Genomic DNA, 19,092 nt, shown 5'->3' on the forward strand with positions numbered 1-19,092 from the left:
AACTAGTGGGCTTTTCCGAGGCCCAATAGATATCTTCAGTTATATGACTGTAAACGGTTCCAAGTTCGGTAGTTTCCCGCCTGAATATGGCCGGGTTGGTAGTTTGATTGCAAAATTAGGGTTTCTCAGATTGACTTCAAATTCAAACGCAGAGGAATTGCTGCCGAAAATCTGAGCCATAGGCATAGGGAGCTTTTCCCGTAAGTTGAATGAGAAACTACAGCCCTTTCAGACCCGATTCGAGGATCTGCTATGGTTTAATCACCGAGAGCAAGAAATTCTCCTCTTCACCAACCCAATTTCTTCCTGTTCCGGATTTTCGCCCCAAAAGGCAGGATCTCACCAATCTCTTGCAATCAACCGTCTCTGGAGACCCCATTAGCCGATACAAGAAGCTCCACGCGCAAATTTTCGTGTGGGGGCTCCAGTCTGACGTTTTGCTTGGAAATATACTGCTGCACTGTTATTCCCGTTCCGGGCATTTAGGAGATGCGAGAAACGTGCTCGATCAAATGTCCGAGAGGAACTCGGTTACTTGGTCTTCAGCAATTTCAATGTATGCCCGGCATAATCTTAATGAAGAGGCTCTGACTGCCTTTCTCGAATTTCGGAGGAGTTCCATCAGGAGCCTGAATGAGTATGTTCTTGCTAGCGCAATTCGCGCATGTACCCAATTGGGTGGTTTGGATGAGGGCACTCAACTTCATGGAGCTGTTGTTAAGTCGGGTTTTGGTCAGGATGTTTATGTGGGGACGGCACTTGTTGATTTATATGCGAAGAGCGGGGATATCAATATGGCAAGATCAGTTTTTGATGGGTTAGCGAATAAAACCGCGGTGACTTGGACCTCGATTATAACTGGATACGCAAGAATCGGAAGAAGTGAAGTTTCCTTAGAGTTATTTTTAAGACTTGTGAGAGATAGGGACGCAAATGGGGTCCCTGACAAGTATGTCCTTTCTAGCGTTCTGAGCTCTTGCTCTGCGCTCGAGTTCATTGAAGGTGGGAAGCAGATTCATGCCCATGTGTTGAGACGAGGAGAGGAGATGGATGTTTCTGTTGTCAATGTGTTGATAGATTTCTACACAAAGTGTGGAAGAGTGAGTACAGCTCGTAAGCTGTTCAATGAGATGAGAGATGACAAAAATTTGATTTCTTGGACAACTATGATTGCTGGCTATATGCAGAATTCATACGATCGAGAGGCTATGAATCTGTTCCGTGAGATGGTGAGATTGAAACAGAGGCCCGATGTGTTTGCTTGTACGAGTATTCTCACCTCCTGTGGGTCACTTAAAGCACTAGAACTGGGTACCGAGGTCCACTCATACACGATCAAGTCATATCTTGATCGCAATACTTTTGTTAGGAATGGCCTAATCGATATGTATGCTAAGTGCGGTTGCTTAGTCAAGGCAAGGAGAGTATTCGATTCAATGGCTGATGATCGGAATCTTGTATCCTACAATGCAATGATTGAGGGTTATGCAGGGCAGGAAGAGCTCCACGAGGCGCTGGATATTTTCCATGAGATGAGGGTTCTAGGCTTCCTCTCTCCAAGCCCATTGTCTTTTGTCAGCATCCTCAGGGCTTCGGCTACTCTGTCTGCCTTAGAACTTAGCAGGCAAATTCATGGACTAATGATTAAGTATGGAGTTTCCCTCGACCTATTCTCAGCAAGTTCATTGATAGATGTTTATTCTAAGTCCTGCTGTGTCAGGGATGCAAGACTAGTATTCGACCAAATGACTGAGAGAGATATCGTTGTTTGGAATGCGATGTTCTTTGGGTACACAAATCAGATGGAGAACGAGGAGGCTCTCAGACTCTACCAAGATCTGCAGAAATCGAACGAAAAGCCAAATGGATTCACCTTCGCTGCCCTAATCACAGCATCAAGCAATTTGGCGATTCTTAAAAATGGCCAAATCTTCCACGGCCAGCTGATTAAATTGCGCTTATGTGATGACCCTTTTGTCACCAATGCACTCGTGGACATGTACTCCAAGTGTGGAAGCTTAAATGAAGCTCGTAGGGCATTCAATTGTGGTTCCCGCAGAGATACTATTTGTTGGAACTCTATGATCCATAGCTATGCAAATAATGGGGAGGCTTGGGCAGCTCTGGAGGTGTTTGAATCGATGGTAAAGGAAGGAGTAAGACCAAACTACGTGACCTATGTGGGCGTTCTCTCAGCTTGTAGCCATGCAGGGCTCATGGAAGATGGGGTACGGCTCTTCAACTCAATGTCCCACTTCAGGGTTGAACCGGGAACAGAACACTATGCTTGTATGGTCTCTCTTTACGGAAGAGCTGGAAATTTATTGGAAGCCAAGGAGTTTATTGAGAAAATGCCAATTGAACCAGCGCCGATAATATGGAGGGCCTTGTTGAGTGCTTGCAGGGATGCAGGAAATCTCGAGATGGGGAAATATGCCGCTGAGAAGGCGATCTCTCTGGATCCGATGGACAGTGGGTCCTACACTCTGCTCTCAAATATTTTCGCATCGAAGGCCATGTGGGTCGATGTGAAGAAGGCGAGGAAGAGAATGGACAATAACGGAGTTGCGAAAGAACCAGGGCAGAGTTGGATTGAGCTTAGCAATGAGGTTAGTGTGTTCCTTTCTCGGGATCAGAACCACTCAAAGGCAGATGCCATTTATTCCGTTTTGGACGACTTGCAACTCCAAATGAGAGAGATCCGGTATACAGCCGACGCCGGTGCCGATCTTGTCATGAATGGTTGAAGAGATCTGAGCTTTATAGATCATTTGAAGACCGTCTAGATGAGGTTGATTTATATCAGAAAGAAGTGGGGAGATCTTTCAGAATTTAACTGAAACTCTAACAAAACGTGAGCTACGAATCTCAGAAGATGGATTTTGCTTCCATCAAAGGCAACGGAGCCCGTTCTTTACTGATTTGAAAAATTTTACCGTGTTTACGAGCTGAAAGGACAAAAGAATCAAAAGCTGCAGGCTGATGCTTATTGAAGCAGAAGTCAGTCTGTTCATCATCCTTATCCTTGTTGGAAGCAGACCAGCACTGATGATCATGTCACGCAATATGGCGAGGTCCTGTCGCTGTACAAAGACAATGGCCTGGGCGCAGCAATTTTGTTCGCCCCAATGATTATACTGGAGATAGCAACACACCGCTCTTGCTTCCATTGTTCCACTTGTTTTCGACATCTTGAGGGCCCGAGCATTCATTGCATTGTCATGCTTACCTGTTCAAAAGAAATCTGTATTTCCAGGATGCCGAAATTTCAAGCGTTCATTATGATCATAGTCCAATAGTCTATATCAATCAGACAACATCAAGACACATGCGGAACTTCTTGTGAATCCTACGTCACATACACGAGTGTTACGTAAAATTACTTTGCCATTCACGATTTCGAATTCCAAATAATCATTTCTGAGGTAGAATAATTATATGAGCTTTACAGATGAATCCTATTAGCCCTTACTTCCTCTTCTAGGAACCTCCTTTGGTACATTTTCTTCATCAACCTAACAGATTCAAACATCCTATACTATACTATGATATCGTTTTAAAGACTGATATGTGTGAATCTGTCTTCAATTAGCCCGTTTGAGAATAAACCCACTTCTGATCTTCAACTTTAATAGCTGAATGCAACCTCGAGCCCTCAGGAATTCCCAGAGGAGGATCCACACAAGAGCAGTTATCCACATTGAACAGCTCCCACTCCTTTATCCCACACTTCTCCATTGCTGAAGCTAGCCTCTCTCGCTGCTTCTCATCCGGGTACTGCCCATCGGGGCTCACGAGCACTGCACCGGTGTAAGACTGCCCTGCTGCCCGAGCTGCTCCGCTGTAGTGGAACAATCCCCAGCTAAGATCATCCGCCACATCAACAATGGTCCAAAACTCATTTGAGGTCACTCCGTTGTCTAAGACACTGAAGAAGAATGTCCCTGGGATTGTGGCCCGTTTAACCCGGTACTTCCTCCTCCTCCATACCAGCTTCCCCTCTAGGGTCCTAACCTGGAACACGGGCTCGTACCAAAATGACCCTTTAGCCTTGCCCCGGTAGAAAAGCTGGTACTGACACGGGAATTGGTCGTATGCTGGATTTTGACCTGCAACAACCCGCCAGCTCCAATCCAACTTTCCCAACCAACCCACGAAGAGATCTTCGGCAAGTTCAAGAGACATCTCTTCCCCACGGAAAGTGACCATCGGGGGCACCGATGGCAATTTTGGGATCTCTGCATCCAACCCGAGGCAGTTATTCTTCTGCAAGACGCACAGGGAAAATGCCTCCAAGTTCGGGCTTTCATAAGATGCGATACACCGGTAATTGCACACCTGATCCACCGGGCTGCAATTGTTCAAGCACTGGAGGGCTTTCCGGCAGTTCGGGTCCAGCAGGCAATTCAGTATCTGCGGCCCGCAGTTCTTAACCATGCAGTTCAAAGTAGAGAACCCTTTTGATCTCAGGTTTTTGAGGATCGGGACAGGCCGTATGTAAGCATTGATTATCACCAGCAGACAAAACCTTATGTCATCCGAGTTGTTCCGAGCCCAAGCCTCCGACACTGTTTTTACAATTTCCATCGGTTCTTTGGGTTCCACGAGCTTGGCGAAGAAGTTGCCTTGGGTTGAGGTGTCGATGACCGATCCACCGAGCTTGCTAGTCAGTCTCGCGGACGAGTCAAAGGAGATTACGTTCGGGATGCTTCCACTGTTGTTCTGAATCCACTCAACTGATTCTTGATTTGTTACAGCGACGTTGATCAATATATCTGCCTGAGTTAATTCATCACGGAGGGTTTCCGCTGCTGGTTGATCACTGGTTCGGCATGAAGCATCGGAAAAAACCCGCATTTCAAACTCTTCATTTACCCATTTCATCCTAGTTGCCTGCTCAATACCATCAAAATTTCAACAATTTGCCGACAAGCTTCATGATTCAGCCCCAAAACAGACCAAAAGAATTCTCAAGAATCAATGGCTAAAGCCTGTGAATGAGAAGGCAATTGAGGGAAGAATGACACAAAGCGAAAAGATCACATTTTGGTGCCCAGAAGAAGCTTACGGTGTGGAGCATGACCTCCGACCACGGCGCATGTTTCAGAGGGCTGACGCTGCCTTCTCCAACAACAGCCACTATTCTCACCGGCGAACTTCTCGACTCCGTCGCCGCATTCTCCTTTGTTTCCAGGACCGCCCGGGTCGTTGCCTCTATAACGCGGGAAGCAGCATCACGGCGGAAGAACAGGGGAGCTGGAAAACGGGCAGCTCTGGGCCGGCGTAGTTGGAAGGGCAGTGGACTGGCGGAGAGGGCAGCGGAGTTGGGGACCGACCGTCGGTTCGAGTGCAAGCAGGCGCTCCAGCTGGGAGCTTCCAGAGACATGTCGAGAGTTGTCAAGTCCAACAGACAACAGAGGGACAGTGAGCTATCAGAACTTATCGAAAGAGGTTTGCTTCGTTAACTTCCGTCGGGTGGAAGGTAACGGACGACCGTCTCTTTCCTCCCATTGCCTGTTTTTCTTTATATATATATATATATATATACATATATATTATTTTATTTTTCCGGCGTGCACCCAGTGACCACTGACCGAAGGCCCAATTAATTGATTTTGAGCCAAATTACACCTCTAAGAAATAAAAATCTTTTAAATCATGAATTTTCTTTATTTATAAGATTAAAACCCAAAATGTTTTTTTTTTTTTAAAAGCACCACACCATGTTGTTCAACTTTTCTTTATTAACCTTTGTTCTATTTATAATAGAAAATATTACTTCTTCCTTTTTGGATAGGTAATCGATCCAAAATTAATATATTACAAAAAAAAAAAGCAAGAACTGGAAAGAACTGTATGGATTGATCGTCGAGCAATCCCGTCCGTGATTAATTTGAACTCAAAGATAACACAGCACCTCCCATAAGATTAGTCAATTCAGTCCGATATGAAAGTATTCATGTTGTGATCCATCAACACACTGCAAGTCAACGGATCGGTCGAAATGGCATGAGCATGATATCAAATGGCCTTCTCACTAAGAGGGCCTGCATAGTATCGTGAATCCACATCTCCTCTCATTCTGATAAGTTTTACTCTAGTGCATAGAACAGCAGTGCGGAAACTTAATGACCAGGATCATCGGCATCGGATATTACAGAATGCTATCTATGTTTTTCTAAAAGATTCAGCCATGTTTTGTACAGGCAATAGTCTTTGTTTTTCACATCTCTGCAGCAAAAGATTTGCCACAGCCACACGTTTGGGTAGCATTTGGGTTCTTGAAGTTGAAACCTCCACCGATTAGAGCATCACTGAAGTCCAATTGCATCCCAAACATGAAGAGAAGGCTCTTCGGGTCACATACTGCAGGAAACAAACACGAGCAATAAGCTCGAAGAATTATATCGTCGAACTCAATATCATTTGTCTAAAAAGATCACAGTAAGAAACATCCCGGACAAGCATGGCAAAAGAACTCGCTTTAGCAGATTTTACATGTTCCTTTATTGTTGAGGACTTGTTGATTTGATAACATTAGGAGTGAGACAGCCAAGAAAATACAAAAGCTCCCAATAACTAGAAGACCCAAAACCTAACCAAAAGTACCATTCCAGCAAGCTCGGAAACTTTCCTTTTGCAGATCTTTTACCCCAACAATCAAGACAGAAATCGGTTTACATTTATTCGTTACGATATAAGCAGTGCAGCATAAGGTGGTGATTAGCGCATCGAAGCATATAAACTTGGCATGTATCTACTTCAAAAAACTTAATGACACTCAAGGTCAATATCTCGCCTACAGATCCTTATTATGACAACCTTTACTTCTTCTTGCATAAATTACGCATAGTTATAACCAAAAGACTCTTGAACACTAGTCATCAAACTCAAAGGAAACGTAATTTAAACAAAATGAAGACCTCTTATCAAAGCGAATGCCAAGATATGACCAGCCAACGCAAAATGATAGGGTAGTGCCTACCGATGACAAACCCGTTGTATTCAATCACGGAATCATCGGGTCTTGTGCTCGCTCTGTTCTCGAACTCCATCGTATAAGACATGCCAGAGCATCCTCCCTGCTTCACACCAATCCTTAAGTACAAATCCTCTTTGCGCTCTGACCTCATCTTGTTCAGGTGTTTTAGGGCGCTATCCGTGAGGGAAATCGCCGGCTTGATCCCTTCGGATGCTGCTGCGGCTAAAATCGAACATCAATCATCATATACATATTCATTAAAAGGGATAATAATCCAAATCATCTGAATATGTCAGCTAAACATTTCATAGATTTATCATCACAAGTTCATAACAATTAACATAACATCAATGAATAACTCGTTATGCTTTCTCAACATGAAAATGGAAATCCATATTTGCTGTAAAATAATCATAATACTGATAATTTCACTCAAAATTTAATTTATTTTCTTCATTCCAATGAATCCCACAGAACGAATCCCATACCTTCTAAACGCGCCAAAGCTCGATCATATACGCATAAGAAAAGATTGAACCGAAGCAGCTAAGTCCAAAGATACGCAACTTCACAAAGTTAAATCACAATCACACATTATGATTACCAGGAATGGCGGCCGATCGAATCGACAAGGGTTTCCGCCGACTGAGGCTGGAATTTGAAAATCGAAGTGAAACCGCCGAGCTTGAGGATGGCTGCAAACATCTGCCTCGAAGGCTGAGGAGCTGAGGGCGGCTGCCGGCGGTGATTGCAGAGATAGCCATTCTGATTTGCAGAGGAAGAAGAAGGAAGAAGAAGGAAGACGACGACCAAAGAAGAAGAAATGGAGGAAGGCTCTCGTCTCTGTTCAAGTTCCGTAGAGCTCCGGAGCCACGTAGGAGGAGGAGAAGGCCCGCACGTGCGACCGAGAGATCTGAGCCGTTGATAAATCAAACCGAGTCAACCTTAATTAACGGCTGTAGACGCTCTGTCTCATTGGGTGGGAAAAGATCTAGAGCAGCGGTTCTGCAGCTACCATTTTAAATTATTATTTTTTAAATTATGTGAGGCCTGTAATTATTTGGGCCGAGGCATCTGGGCTTTATACCGGCCCACTATCGGCATCAAATTCCAAAAAATGAAAAGAAAAAGATGAAGCTAAAAAGAAAAAAAAGTTCACAAAAACATAATTTAATGAAAATGATCTTATTATACTTGATGGTTTTAATCATAGATTCACTCGTCTCTCTCAACTAAAAAACCTCTCGTAATCGGGTCGATAATATAATATGTTGTTGTTATGGATTCATAGGAGATACAGTCGTTTAAACACGATAGTAACTCAAATCTCGATGTAGTCTTGGAATCCGTGATTTATTTTTCGGCCATGTTACCAGTAGGAAGAGAAGAAAAAACATTGTGAACGACCCCAATGTTGTCAAGTCAATATATGAGATTATTTCTTTGCAATCTAATCTCATCCTTTCCAAAGAAAATTTCAAAAGGTACAAAAGCAAAAATCAAATTTTATAGCTATACAATCAATTGTAGACCAGTCATGGAAAAAAATATCCCTAAAATAATTTTAAAAAATTAGGCAGAGGAAATTGAAGAAAGCAGAACAAGTCAATCCGTTTGAAGTTTCAGCATGCACAGCCCCCTCTTTGTTCTAAATCAGAAACAGATTCTGATATTCCTGGATAATAACTGCAACAAAATGAAATTCCCAATTAGTTTCGAATAACTGACTCGACTTGGTCGGAACTCAGAAGAATATGATACGAGATACGTCTTGGAAAAAACGGTATCTAGTCAGTAAATTTATATGCACCTCATTTGTAATAAAAAATTAAAATTATTTGGTATCAAATGGGAGAGACCGTTAATATATAAAGAAGATTGTTTGAGACCGTAAACCGAACTGGTATGCTCGGCCAAAAGGAAAGAACCATGGCAAGGCTTACATGTCCGGTTGTTGATCACTTGAGAGTGCTATCTGAGCAACACAAAGGAATGCTTCCTCGACATTTATGTTCTCTTTAGCCGAGGTTTCGAAGTAAGGAAGGTTCCTTTTTGAAGCACACCACTCTCTTGCTCTCTTCTCGGACACCTGCAAACAGAAGTCGTCATCGATAATACCGCGGACATTTCCTTAAGAAAATAGTTATATTGCTCGCAATTCGTTGAGATTTGAGGTTACGTACCACACGACTGTGCCCTCCATCAACATCGACTTTGTTCCCGAGCAATATGAATGGAAACGTATCAGAATCAGCTGGATCTGCCTGCAAATGTTGAAACGTTTGGATGATGTTAGTAGGAAAATGATTATGCTGAAACATGAGTTCACTGAACGAACATAAATATTCAACATGATCTAGTTCGGGCAATCGATTTAAACAGCACCGAACAGAAGGCATTAAACTCCTATCGAGGCAGTACCTGCTTTAGGAACTCCGCATGCCAGTTGTTAAGTGATTCAAATGACTTCGACACATTCACATCGTACACCATGACACAGCAATCAGCTCCTCTGTAGAACGCTGCCCCGAGACTTTGAAACCTCTCCTGCCCTGCGGTGTCCCAAATCTGTCACATTTAAAAACACGAACTTGAGATCATAAAAATGTCGTCTGGTTCAAAATTGGGACGAGAATCGGACTTTGGTCATGGTTCTGAACTTGTGTGAATTGATTCTCATGTATACAGGCCACAAGGATGAGGCAGATCAGTTAACGTCCTTATATATCACTTGCAACAAAGAATCACAATATCGACATCAGTACAAAACTCCACAGATGGAATCACGACGTCTCACTACCGACCGCAAACAGTCCCACGAATTCGAATAACCAGTCTACAAACAGATGTGAAACATAATATCGCAGATTAAGGCATTGGCATTTTAATTTATTCCGAGTGCTTAAAGCTTATTATTATGAGCAGACGGCGGTAAGATAAGTTGAAATATCTTTAGTACCTGCAAGGTGACCAATTTGTCATCAATCTGGAGTTCCCTGGTGACAAAATCAGCTCCGATGGTGGCCTTGTACTGTTGGGTAAACCTGTTGTACACGTATCTGTATTCATGGTTAATGATCCAACCGACCGAACACAGAATGGCAAAGACACTACATATATACACTCGAACGATCCCGAATAGGCCATAAGCCTCACCGAAGTACATCAAAACGTAGCTCTGCTGTTAGCTACAAAGAATCAATGAACCGAAACCGGGAGCAAACACAAAAAGCTAATGCCAATGCTTTCAAGGATACTGATTCATCAAAGATGTCTTCCCAACCCTGACAGAAAATCACCAGACAGAAACAGGACATGTCTTAGAAACAGACTACAGATAGACAGATACGGAGAAAGAGAGGGAGACGGAGATCGTATCGTATCGAATGTATGTCGTACCCGCTGTCACCCAAGACAATGACCTTAAGCAAGGTTCTTCTCCTGAAGGTGCTGGATGAAGCATTGTTATCATCATCCATCATCAATCAAACACACAGAGAACCCAATTGATCTGTTCCTCTCGGATGATCCTCTGCTCCTTCTCTTCTGGGTATGTCTCAAAAAGACAAGAAGCTTTGAAAAACACAGATTGTTAATCAATGATTGGTAAAAGGGATAAAAGGTTGATCTTTTGCTGTTGCTCGAGGCTGTTCTTGATCCTTCGTATGCTTCTTCGTATTTTTTTCTTTTTTTTAAAATTTTATTTGGGGTTATAAATAAATTTTTGGTGGGGACTTTGAATTGAAATGATGGAAAAGGGGAGGGAGGGGACATGACATGCGTGCATGTGAGTTCCATGTTTTTGACAACTAACACTTAACGGTGTCTCTTGCCAGCGCAGCTGCCCTTTATTTTCCCTAATTTCTTGTGAAGACTTTTAAAGCCGAAGGAAACTGATGATCGGAGTTGTCTCCCGTTGACTCCCCTGGCCGTTGTCGTGTCGGCCTCTAATTCCCAACTGTTCTTTTATCTTCATTATTATTTTGCACTAACTGTCCATTCATTTATTTATATTATTTACAGGTTGGATTAATTATTTGGACTTGGACTCGCTGCTAGTTACGAAATGAAGCTTCTTTTTCCATGACAAATTAACATAAGCGGTGCATTTCCATGTCCAACGAGTTATCATTTATCAATCGAGAAAAGCTAACTCATGGGACGGGAAACCGCAATATGTGGTCATTTCTCATCCTCCCTTATAATCTCGTCGGCATGAAGGAGCAATGCCGTATTGAAAGGCCGGCCTAGGTAAGGCATTTTTTCATTTCACATGCTCATGAATCCGCGATATCGGTCGCAATCGAACTTTGGCTAGCAAGACTGTTCATCGTGATAATAGGCGATGCAATCCTCTAGTTGGGGTAGTTGAAATGTTCTCGTGACATTTCATGTGGCGGTTGGCTGCCCACGGGAGAATCGCAGCTCTTGGACGAAAAAGTTATGGAAATATCTAACAAGCTAAAGATGACTACGCGTGGGGCCGTAGGTAAATATAATTTCTGCATATAAAGAATAATCAAAACATCATTGTTTTTTATTTTTTTTTCTCTCTTTCTAACAATGGATTTTTAGAAGGAAACGGTTAGAATAGAGAAAATAAAGAGAGATGAAGAATCTTGAATTTCGCTTGTGATAATTGAATCAAAATCTTCTGATTTCAAATAGTTTTTCTTAAAGGGTGACATCAAAACAATTAGCTAGCAGCACGCAGTAATTCCCATGTGCAGAAATAAATGCATCACCTGAGGCCAATATTATCAATCATGTATTTAATAATTCCCATGCGCGGAAATACTTTATTTCAAAATCTTCAGGTCAAACACGTAAGAGACTTCTCTTTGACACGTCAAGCAACAAAATCAATACAATTGTTTCTTTTGTTTATATATATATATATATATATATATATATAAAATTAAAAATATAATTGTTTTATTATATAGTTGATCAAGGATCGAATGCTGCATTTTTCAAGTATATACCGCGAAGCCTGACAACGTTGCTTCCTGTTACATATGTTGAAAACAAGATCTTGGCTTAACTCATTGCTAGTCGTGAAGCCTGCAAGTTACATGGAATAGTTCCATCAATTTTTAAAAAAATTATAATTAAAAATTAAAAAAAAAATTGCTCGGAGAATCAAAAGTGAAACAAAAATAATAAAATAAACAAACAACATTCGCACTTAGTAGTAGAAGAACTCACTTTCGAGAGATAAAACTCATATCACCAATCTTCTAAAAAAAATATGAAAATAGCAAAAAATTAGAGAAAAATAAAAGAATGAAAATTTTAGATAAAAATAAAAGAAAAATCAATGCATAATTTAATCAACTCACTTACATCTAGAGAGAGACATAGTTTCGAGAGCTAGTTATAGACAAAGAGCTGAATAGGCCCCTATTTATAAGTGTGATAATTCATATTTATAACTATCAAACAAAATATAGATAAAATATAATCTGATTTGTTTTTTTTTTCCAGTGAACAAATCTGATTTGTTTTTTGAAAAGAAAATATATTTTAGATATATCTACAAATATTATCTAATCTATTTTTAAAAATAAATATCTACAAAAACATATAATTCATATCTACTTTTTCTTACTATATATACTTAAGGTTGTCCACATAACCATATATTAACATATTTTATATTATGTATGAATATATACTAATATATATACTGATGTTAATATTTATTTATGAAATATTAATATTTATTTTTAAAAAATTAGATATGATTATTAAAATGTATCTATACATATAATAAAATCTTCTCATTTATTTCAAATACATTATGCTATATATATTATAAAATTAACGAAATCAAGAAATTGGATTTTATGATTATATATCTTTTAAAAAATATTTTTTTATTAAAAATAATTCCGAAAATAAAAATTCAAAAAATCTAGAAAATTCTATATATATCTATAAAATATTATCTAATCTATTTTTTAAAAATAGATATATATATATAATATAATTCATATATATTTTTCTTATTATATATACTAAAAGTTGTCCACATAACTATATATTAATATATCTATATTATGTATGAATATATAATAATATATACTTATTTTAATATTAATATTTATGTGATGAAATATTATTTTTTATTTAAAAAATTTCAAGATTACTTAAATAATATATAGATTATAAAAATTTAAAAAGAAAAGCGTATTTTATGATGAGATATCTTTTAAAAAATATTTTTTTATTAAAATACTTCAGAAAATTAAAAAAATTTTAAAAACCTAGAAAGTTCCATTTGGAAAATTCATATTGCATTCAACGAAGATTACCGTATTATCCAAAAGATTTGATGGTATTTTTTAATTTAATTAAATGAAATATTATTTTAGAAAATTTTGCTGCTAATATAATAATTGAGTATAATCTAAAATTTTAAAAAACTCAAAAAATAAGAAAATTCCATTTAGAAACGAAGTATTCTAAAGCCATCAGGGATGAAATATTAACTTTCATATTAAAAATTCAAGATTATTAAATAATAAATAAATTATAAAAATTAAAGAAATCAATAAATTAGATTTTATGATTTCAAAAAATATTTTTTATTAAAAATAATTTAGAAAATTTAGAAAATTTAAAAACCTAAAAAGTCCATTTAAAAAATTCATATTGTCTTCAATTGGAGATCACCGTAGTATAAAAAAAATATGGTATTTTCGTTTTTTCAAATGAAATATTATTTCAAAAGATTTTGTTGTTAATTTTATAATCAAAGATAATTTAAAATTTTAAAAACTCAAAAAACCAAGAAAATTTTATTCAGAAACGGAGCGTTTTGAGGCCATCTGACTCGATCCACCTTGTATGTTTCTTTCATATATATATATATATATATATATTATGCCTTACCAATAATGATCTGTTTCTTTGATAATAAATTATATATAAAAGAATATACTTGAACATTGCTGGGCCGATTCTCTGTCCTAATGATTTGCACTGGGTTGGCAGATAGTCAGTTTTGGGCTCAATCAGGCCCATCCTTTCCCAAAATGGACCTTCAGAAATTAGCTTTAGTTGGGCCTCTTTTGGCACAATTCCTAATAAATTAATTTTTTTTGGTTGAAAAATAATAAACCTTGTTTTCCGCTTCCTACTACTCCCATCCACTCCACGACTTTTATCCCATGGACAAGTTGTAACTATAATACTTACTATAATTATAATATATGCAGCGGTTTAAAAGTACAATATATATTGTCGTATTTTAAATGATTAAAATTAGATGTATGTTGTTACAATTTCACGATGAAGTATTGCATCGTTATTGGGTCTTATGTTATCTTATGTTTTTATGACGCGAATAGAGAAAATGCATATATATATATATTAGTAGGTATTGCACAACAACTGATATCATATGGTACGTTTATTACCACAAAATCGCAATGTTGAATCTTGAAACCAATATCGATCAACACTAAAACGCTCTCTTCCTTTCTTTTTTTTAACAAAGTGACATCACCAAGGACTACACCGTATAATTAGAGATTTAGGTACGGAGTTGCGAACCATCCGAAATGTAAGCAGCTAATAAACCTCGTGCATAGCGTAGACACTTATCTAGTATTATCTTATCTTTTTGGGACACGAATAGAAAAAAAACGTATGTGTATATATAATAATTATGAATAACAGGTATTTTGCAACTAATATAATGATATTCGTATAAGTGCATTTACTATTACAAAATCGCAATGTTTAATCTTGAAACCATTAATATCAACACTGAAATGATTCCTTTGTTTTACTTTAGTGAGTCGCCTGACCAATGACTATTGACTAGACGTATAATTGGGAATTTAGGTACGACGTTGTCGTCAACAACCCAAAACGAAAGCAAATCCTTATACGACGCTTGGACTAAAATGGGAATTTTGAAAACTAATTATTTGAATCTTGGCGAGCCGTTTCATATGAAAGATCTTGGTCCTTTAACCGGGATTGACGCTTTTCGGTCTCCGGGTATGTATCTAACTCAGCAGAAATACGCCATGGATCTTCTAAGTCGCCATGGAATGCTTCACAGGTTGCTCTGTGTGACTCCAGCTTAATGCCAAGCTGTATTCTCATGATGGTGAGCTGCTGTCACAACGAATGCACTGTACCGGAAATTAATAGTTAATATTTAAAGCATAATCAGAGTTCTATATATATGGTAAGATATATGTACATACATATAGATTTTATATATGCAGGCTTTGGTGGGAATGGATGGGGCTTATCCACTGATGTCGGGGACCCACCCCATGACCACAATCCCACATTAATTCTTAAATTGATCACAATCCCACATTAATTCTTCTTCCTCGTTATATACTAGCATTTGCTTATTTTTCTTCTAGAATTTTGCATGACCAGAATAAGTTTCGTCCCCTCTCCCTTGACATGGATAGATCTTCTTGAGACATCTCCACGGTTGGATATTAAATAGCTAATATACAGGTGATTATGATATAAACATATATCATATATGCATATAATATGAGTGAACATCACTTCCTATGTTCGTATATACCAATCGTACGTGGGAAACGCCACATCCACAAGGTAATTATTAAGTAGACGAAGCTTCCATTTTGCTTCCCAATGTGCTCTAGCTGATCACTAGTCAACAAATGATATTACTGGGAAAAAAAAAAACAGTCTAAAGATTCTATCAGATTCGTTGGATGTGGGGGAAAACCTAAAAAGAGAGGGTTGGTCAACAATGACTTTGAGTCGTGTTGATATATTATATTATATTCAATTAATTTTATTTTATACATTAAATCTAAGGGTCTCCTTATACAACTCAAATATATATATATATATTTAATTTAAGAAAAATAGTCTGAAAAATCAATTATTTTCATGAAATTTCTCGATATATCAAAATTTTAAATTCTAGCTAGAAAAATCACAACGTGTACCACGATTTTTCTCATCTATCAATTCGTTAATTTGACCGTCAAAATTGCTGACGTGACCATTAACGACGCTGATGTGGCAGATGGTTTTCTGCGTGGATGGCATCCCATAAATGTTTTAACCTAAAAAATCACTTAGTTTGCTTCTTTTTTTTTCTCTCATCAACCAAAATATCAAGAAATTTTTCTTCATCTACCAAAATATCAATAACTCTAAAAAATCGCATAGTCTGTTTATGTTCCCTCATCTACTGAAATATGACTTCTTTCAAAAATCATATTTACCAAAACATAACTTCTTTGAATGATTATAAGTTTGAATTATGGACTAATATATATGTATGTTGATTTGAATGTTAAAAGAATATTTAACAGAAAATAAGTGTTAGAATAGTAACAAGTTTATCATTTGTAAATTAAAAGAATATCAATATTTGTTATCACATTAAATAATATAAGAATTTAAACATAATATACTGCAAAAACAATAATCATATCAAAATAATCATTCCAACAGAATTTGTGCACACTAGTATCTATAAAATTTTAGTATGATTCAACTTCTTAGACATAAGTTCTGTTAGAAAGTTTATTTTATCATGTTTATTGTCTTTGCAATATAATATATCTAAGTTTCTATTTGTATATATATGAAAATAGGATAAAAGTGAATCATGCCAGATGGTCCCAGAACACTTCGTTTTCTAATAGAATTTTCTCGATCTTTTGAGCATTTTCTAAATAATTAAATTATAAATATTAGAAATATATAGATATACATTTATGGAGCTGATCATTATTTTTTTATTTTTTTATTTTTAATTTAAATTTTAAAAATATATATATATGGATTTGTGAACCAGCCGTTATTTTCTCATATTTTTTTAAATTTTTTAGAAAAATGAATTTAGTTTAATTTTTAAAACATATAGATATAGATATTTGGAGCGATTGTTATTTTCTCACAAGTACATAGTTTAATTTTAGGTACATCCACGGTTAGATTTTTGAATGTGAGTATTTTAATTATTCTTTTTATCGATAAATTTATTTAGAATTTTAGGATTTTTCAATTTTATGTTAGCAGTTTAGGTAAATGTAAATATGATGAATTTTTATGTTCAGCATTTTCATCATATCTCATTGTCAAAATTTAATAACAATCGGTCTCAGAAATATATATCTACGTGAATCATGCCGAAATAACCATGCCAAAATAAGTTGAATCATGTTAAAGTAATTGGTCTCCGTGTCCAACAAGTTCAATCATGTTAAATAACCATGCTAAAATTTTATAGATGTTGGTGTGCATAAGTTATGTTGGAATGGTTATTTTGGTATGTTTATTATCTTCGCAGTATAATATGTCTAAATTCCTATATCATTTAATATGATAACAAATATGAATTTTTTTTTTATTTGCAGATGACAAACTTTCTAACACTTCTTTTCTGTTAAAACTTCTTTTAACATTCAAATCAACATATATATATATATATATATATGGGTCTCTAATTCAAATTTATAATCATTCAAAGAAATCATATTTTGATAGATGATGGACCATAAGCAAACTATGTGATTTTTCAAAGTTATTGATGTTTTGGTTGGATGAGGAAAAAGTTATTGATATTTTGGTAGATGAAAAAAAAAACAAATTATGTGATTTTTTAGGTTAAAAAGTTTGTGGCTTGCCATTAATGTAGGGAACCGTTTGCCACATCAGGACCGTTAACGGCCACGTCAACAGTTTTGATGGCCCAATTAACGGATTGGTAGATCGGAAAAATAGAAGTAAACGTTGTGATTTTCAGGCAAAAATTTAAAAAATTGATAGATCGAAAAATTTCATAAAAGTAATTGATTTTTTAGTTTATTTTCCTTTTAATTTAATTGTTCAGTATTTAGAATATTTCATTACGAATAATAGAAAAATTAAACATTTAAATTGAAAATACTAAATACCTAGAAATGAAAGTATTTGCTCTCTCCGTGACTTAATATTATGTTAGAGTTTTCGGGGGAAAAGAATTAATTGATGGGGTCAAAGGATCTTATCCTATCGTCCTTTCGTTGCTCTTTCTCATTTCAATTCCTAGTCAGTCAATTCTCGCATTCCCATTAGGTTCACTTGGGTGATAGATACGTAAGTTGGGGCACATAGACATACTCCATATTTACGATATATATATATCTATTAAAAAAGAAATCTTGCATCTATGCTTTTACCGGCGGTCCATGAATAATAGAGACCTTTAGGAAACGTTTGCTTTTAAAAAAGAAACCTCCTTTATTTTTTTCACTTTTATTTTTATTTTCTAAATTTGTTTTTCTAAAGAAATTATTATTTACAAAATCAATATTGAGAATTTTAGAGTTTTAGATTTGAAAAAACATGCATACTAAAGCTAATATATATGTTTTATTTTTATCTTATTTACGATACAGGTAAAAAAATTTCCAATAAAAAAATTCCGTTACATCATAACGTAAGAAAATATTGATACTTGAGAACAATCATAAGATTGTAAACAACTATTATTAATATGAAATTTAGATAGCAATATCAACTTATATCCAATGTCTAATAGTGATTAAAAACCTTTCAATTAAATGAAAGACAATTGGTATAATTTTTTTAAAAAATTGAATGTTCATGTTAGGTTTTAGATTTTTTTTAACTCTACTCCTCTTAACTTTATTTATCTTCAATTCAATAACATAATTATTAATTTTTTCTTTTTCTTCAATTTTTGTATCCATTCAATTCAATTTTTAATACTAAATTCACTCAACTATTTATTACTTTTTTTTTTTCACAATTCAACAACACATTCATTATTTTCGCTGCTCGAGTTACGCTAGACTATGACACTACTAAAAGATGGTATTCTCTATCAAAGAAATAACGTAGTGACGTACGCTTTCGCCTTATAACTAAGAATTTCAAATTTAATACTCATTATAAGACTACTTATGCCCTTTTTATTAGTTATTAGAATTTCAATTTTATTATATATATTAGACTCATGTGCTTCCATTATAACTTTTTTTTTATGGATAAACTGAATTTATTCATTAGTACTAAAGATCATTTGTACAAGGTAGACCTTCATACATATGCAGAACATCAAAATTTGACCTAAGCCAAGT

At 36.4% G+C, this 19,092-nt stretch overlaps 4 protein-coding genes across 6 annotated transcripts; 1 reads left to right on the forward strand and 3 right to left on the reverse strand.

Moving 5' to 3' along the window:
- The first annotated feature begins 41 nt into the window (after nucleotides 1-41).
- LOC116209605 (pentatricopeptide repeat-containing protein At4g39530) lies at nucleotides 42-3,340 on the forward strand. Its single transcript, XM_031543299.1, has one exon. It carries the CDS (start codon nucleotides 210-212, stop codon nucleotides 2,745-2,747), a length of 2,538 nt encoding a protein of 845 aa, XP_031399159.1. The 5' UTR covers nucleotides 42-209; the 3' UTR covers nucleotides 2,748-3,340.
- A 27-nt stretch (nucleotides 3,341-3,367) lies between these two features.
- LOC116209606 (violaxanthin de-epoxidase, chloroplastic) lies at nucleotides 3,368-5,508 on the reverse strand. The gene is made up of 2 exons (XM_031543300.1): nucleotides 5,069-5,508; nucleotides 3,368-4,893 (listed from the first exon to the last, which is right to left on the reverse strand). Exons 1-2 carry the CDS (start codon nucleotides 5,384-5,386, stop codon nucleotides 3,589-3,591), a joined length of 1,623 nt encoding a protein of 540 aa, XP_031399160.1. The 5' UTR covers nucleotides 5,387-5,508; the 3' UTR covers nucleotides 3,368-3,588.
- A 415-nt stretch (nucleotides 5,509-5,923) lies between these two features.
- Nucleotides 5,924-7,864, reverse strand: LOC116209610 (iron-sulfur assembly protein IscA, chloroplastic). 3 transcript variants are annotated; one of them, XM_031543304.1, is made up of 3 exons: nucleotides 7,587-7,864; nucleotides 6,986-7,198; nucleotides 5,924-6,366 (listed from the first exon to the last, which is right to left on the reverse strand). In XM_031543304.1, exons 1-3 carry the CDS (start codon nucleotides 7,744-7,746, stop codon nucleotides 6,224-6,226), a joined length of 516 nt encoding a protein of 171 aa, XP_031399164.1. In that variant the 5' UTR covers nucleotides 7,747-7,864; the 3' UTR covers nucleotides 5,924-6,223. The 3 variants fall into 3 exon arrangements, with proteins under 3 accessions (XP_031399164.1, XP_031399165.1, XP_031399163.1); XM_031543305.1 differs by having other exon boundaries at nucleotides 6,986-7,195; nucleotides 7,587-7,862; XM_031543303.1 differs by having other exon boundaries at nucleotides 6,986-7,204; nucleotides 7,587-7,841.
- A 514-nt stretch (nucleotides 7,865-8,378) lies between these two features.
- Nucleotides 8,379-10,775, reverse strand: LOC116209608 (ras-related protein Rab7-like). The gene is made up of 7 exons (XM_031543302.1): nucleotides 10,382-10,775; nucleotides 10,240-10,266; nucleotides 9,942-10,041; nucleotides 9,404-9,550; nucleotides 9,166-9,246; nucleotides 8,926-9,071; nucleotides 8,379-8,668 (listed from the first exon to the last, which is right to left on the reverse strand). Exons 1-7 carry the CDS (start codon nucleotides 10,462-10,464, stop codon nucleotides 8,605-8,607), a joined length of 648 nt encoding a protein of 215 aa, XP_031399162.1. The 5' UTR covers nucleotides 10,465-10,775; the 3' UTR covers nucleotides 8,379-8,604.
- Between the last annotated feature and the right edge of the window lie 8,317 nt (nucleotides 10,776-19,092).

Source organism: Punica granatum, chromosome 5, assembly GCF_007655135.1.
Source record: "Punica granatum isolate Tunisia-2019 chromosome 5, ASM765513v2, whole genome shotgun sequence".
NCBI lineage: Eukaryota > Viridiplantae > Streptophyta > Magnoliopsida > Myrtales > Lythraceae > Punica > Punica granatum.

Bases quoted from the DNA above. Each gene is read 5' to 3' on its own strand.
- LOC116209606 (XM_031543300.1), bottom strand. From the start codon at position 5,386: ATGTCTCTGGAAGCTCCCAGCTGGAGCGCCTGCTTGCACTCGAACCGA. The intron at 4,894-5,068 runs GTAAGCTTCTTC...GGTATTGAGCAG, and splicing joins CGGAGGTCATGCTCCACACC to GCAACTAGGATGAAATGGGT.
- LOC116209605 (XM_031543299.1), top strand. From the start codon at position 210: ATGAGAAACTACAGCCCTTTCAGACCCGATTCGAGGATCTGCTATGGT.
- LOC116209610 (XM_031543303.1), bottom strand. From the start codon at position 7,746: ATGGCTATCTCTGCAATCACCGCCGGCAGCCGCCCTCAGCTCCTCAGC. The intron at 7,205-7,586 runs GTAATCATAATG...GTTCGATTTTAG, and splicing joins TCGATCGGCCGCCATTCCTG to CCGCAGCAGCATCCGAAGGG. The intron at 6,367-6,985 runs GTAGGCACTACC...TGTTTCCTGCAG, and splicing joins ATACAACGGGTTTGTCATCG to TATGTGACCCGAAGAGCCTT.
- LOC116209608 (XM_031543302.1), bottom strand. From the start codon at position 10,464: ATGATGGATGATGATAACAATGCTTCATCCAGCACCTTCAGGAGAAGA. The intron at 10,267-10,381 runs GTACGACATACA...ATTTTCTGTCAG, and splicing joins ATTGTCTTGGGTGACAGCGG to GGTTGGGAAGACATCTTTGA. The intron at 9,551-9,941 runs GTACTAAAGATA...TAAATGTGACAG, and splicing joins ACAAATTGGTCACCTTGCAG to ATTTGGGACACCGCAGGGCA.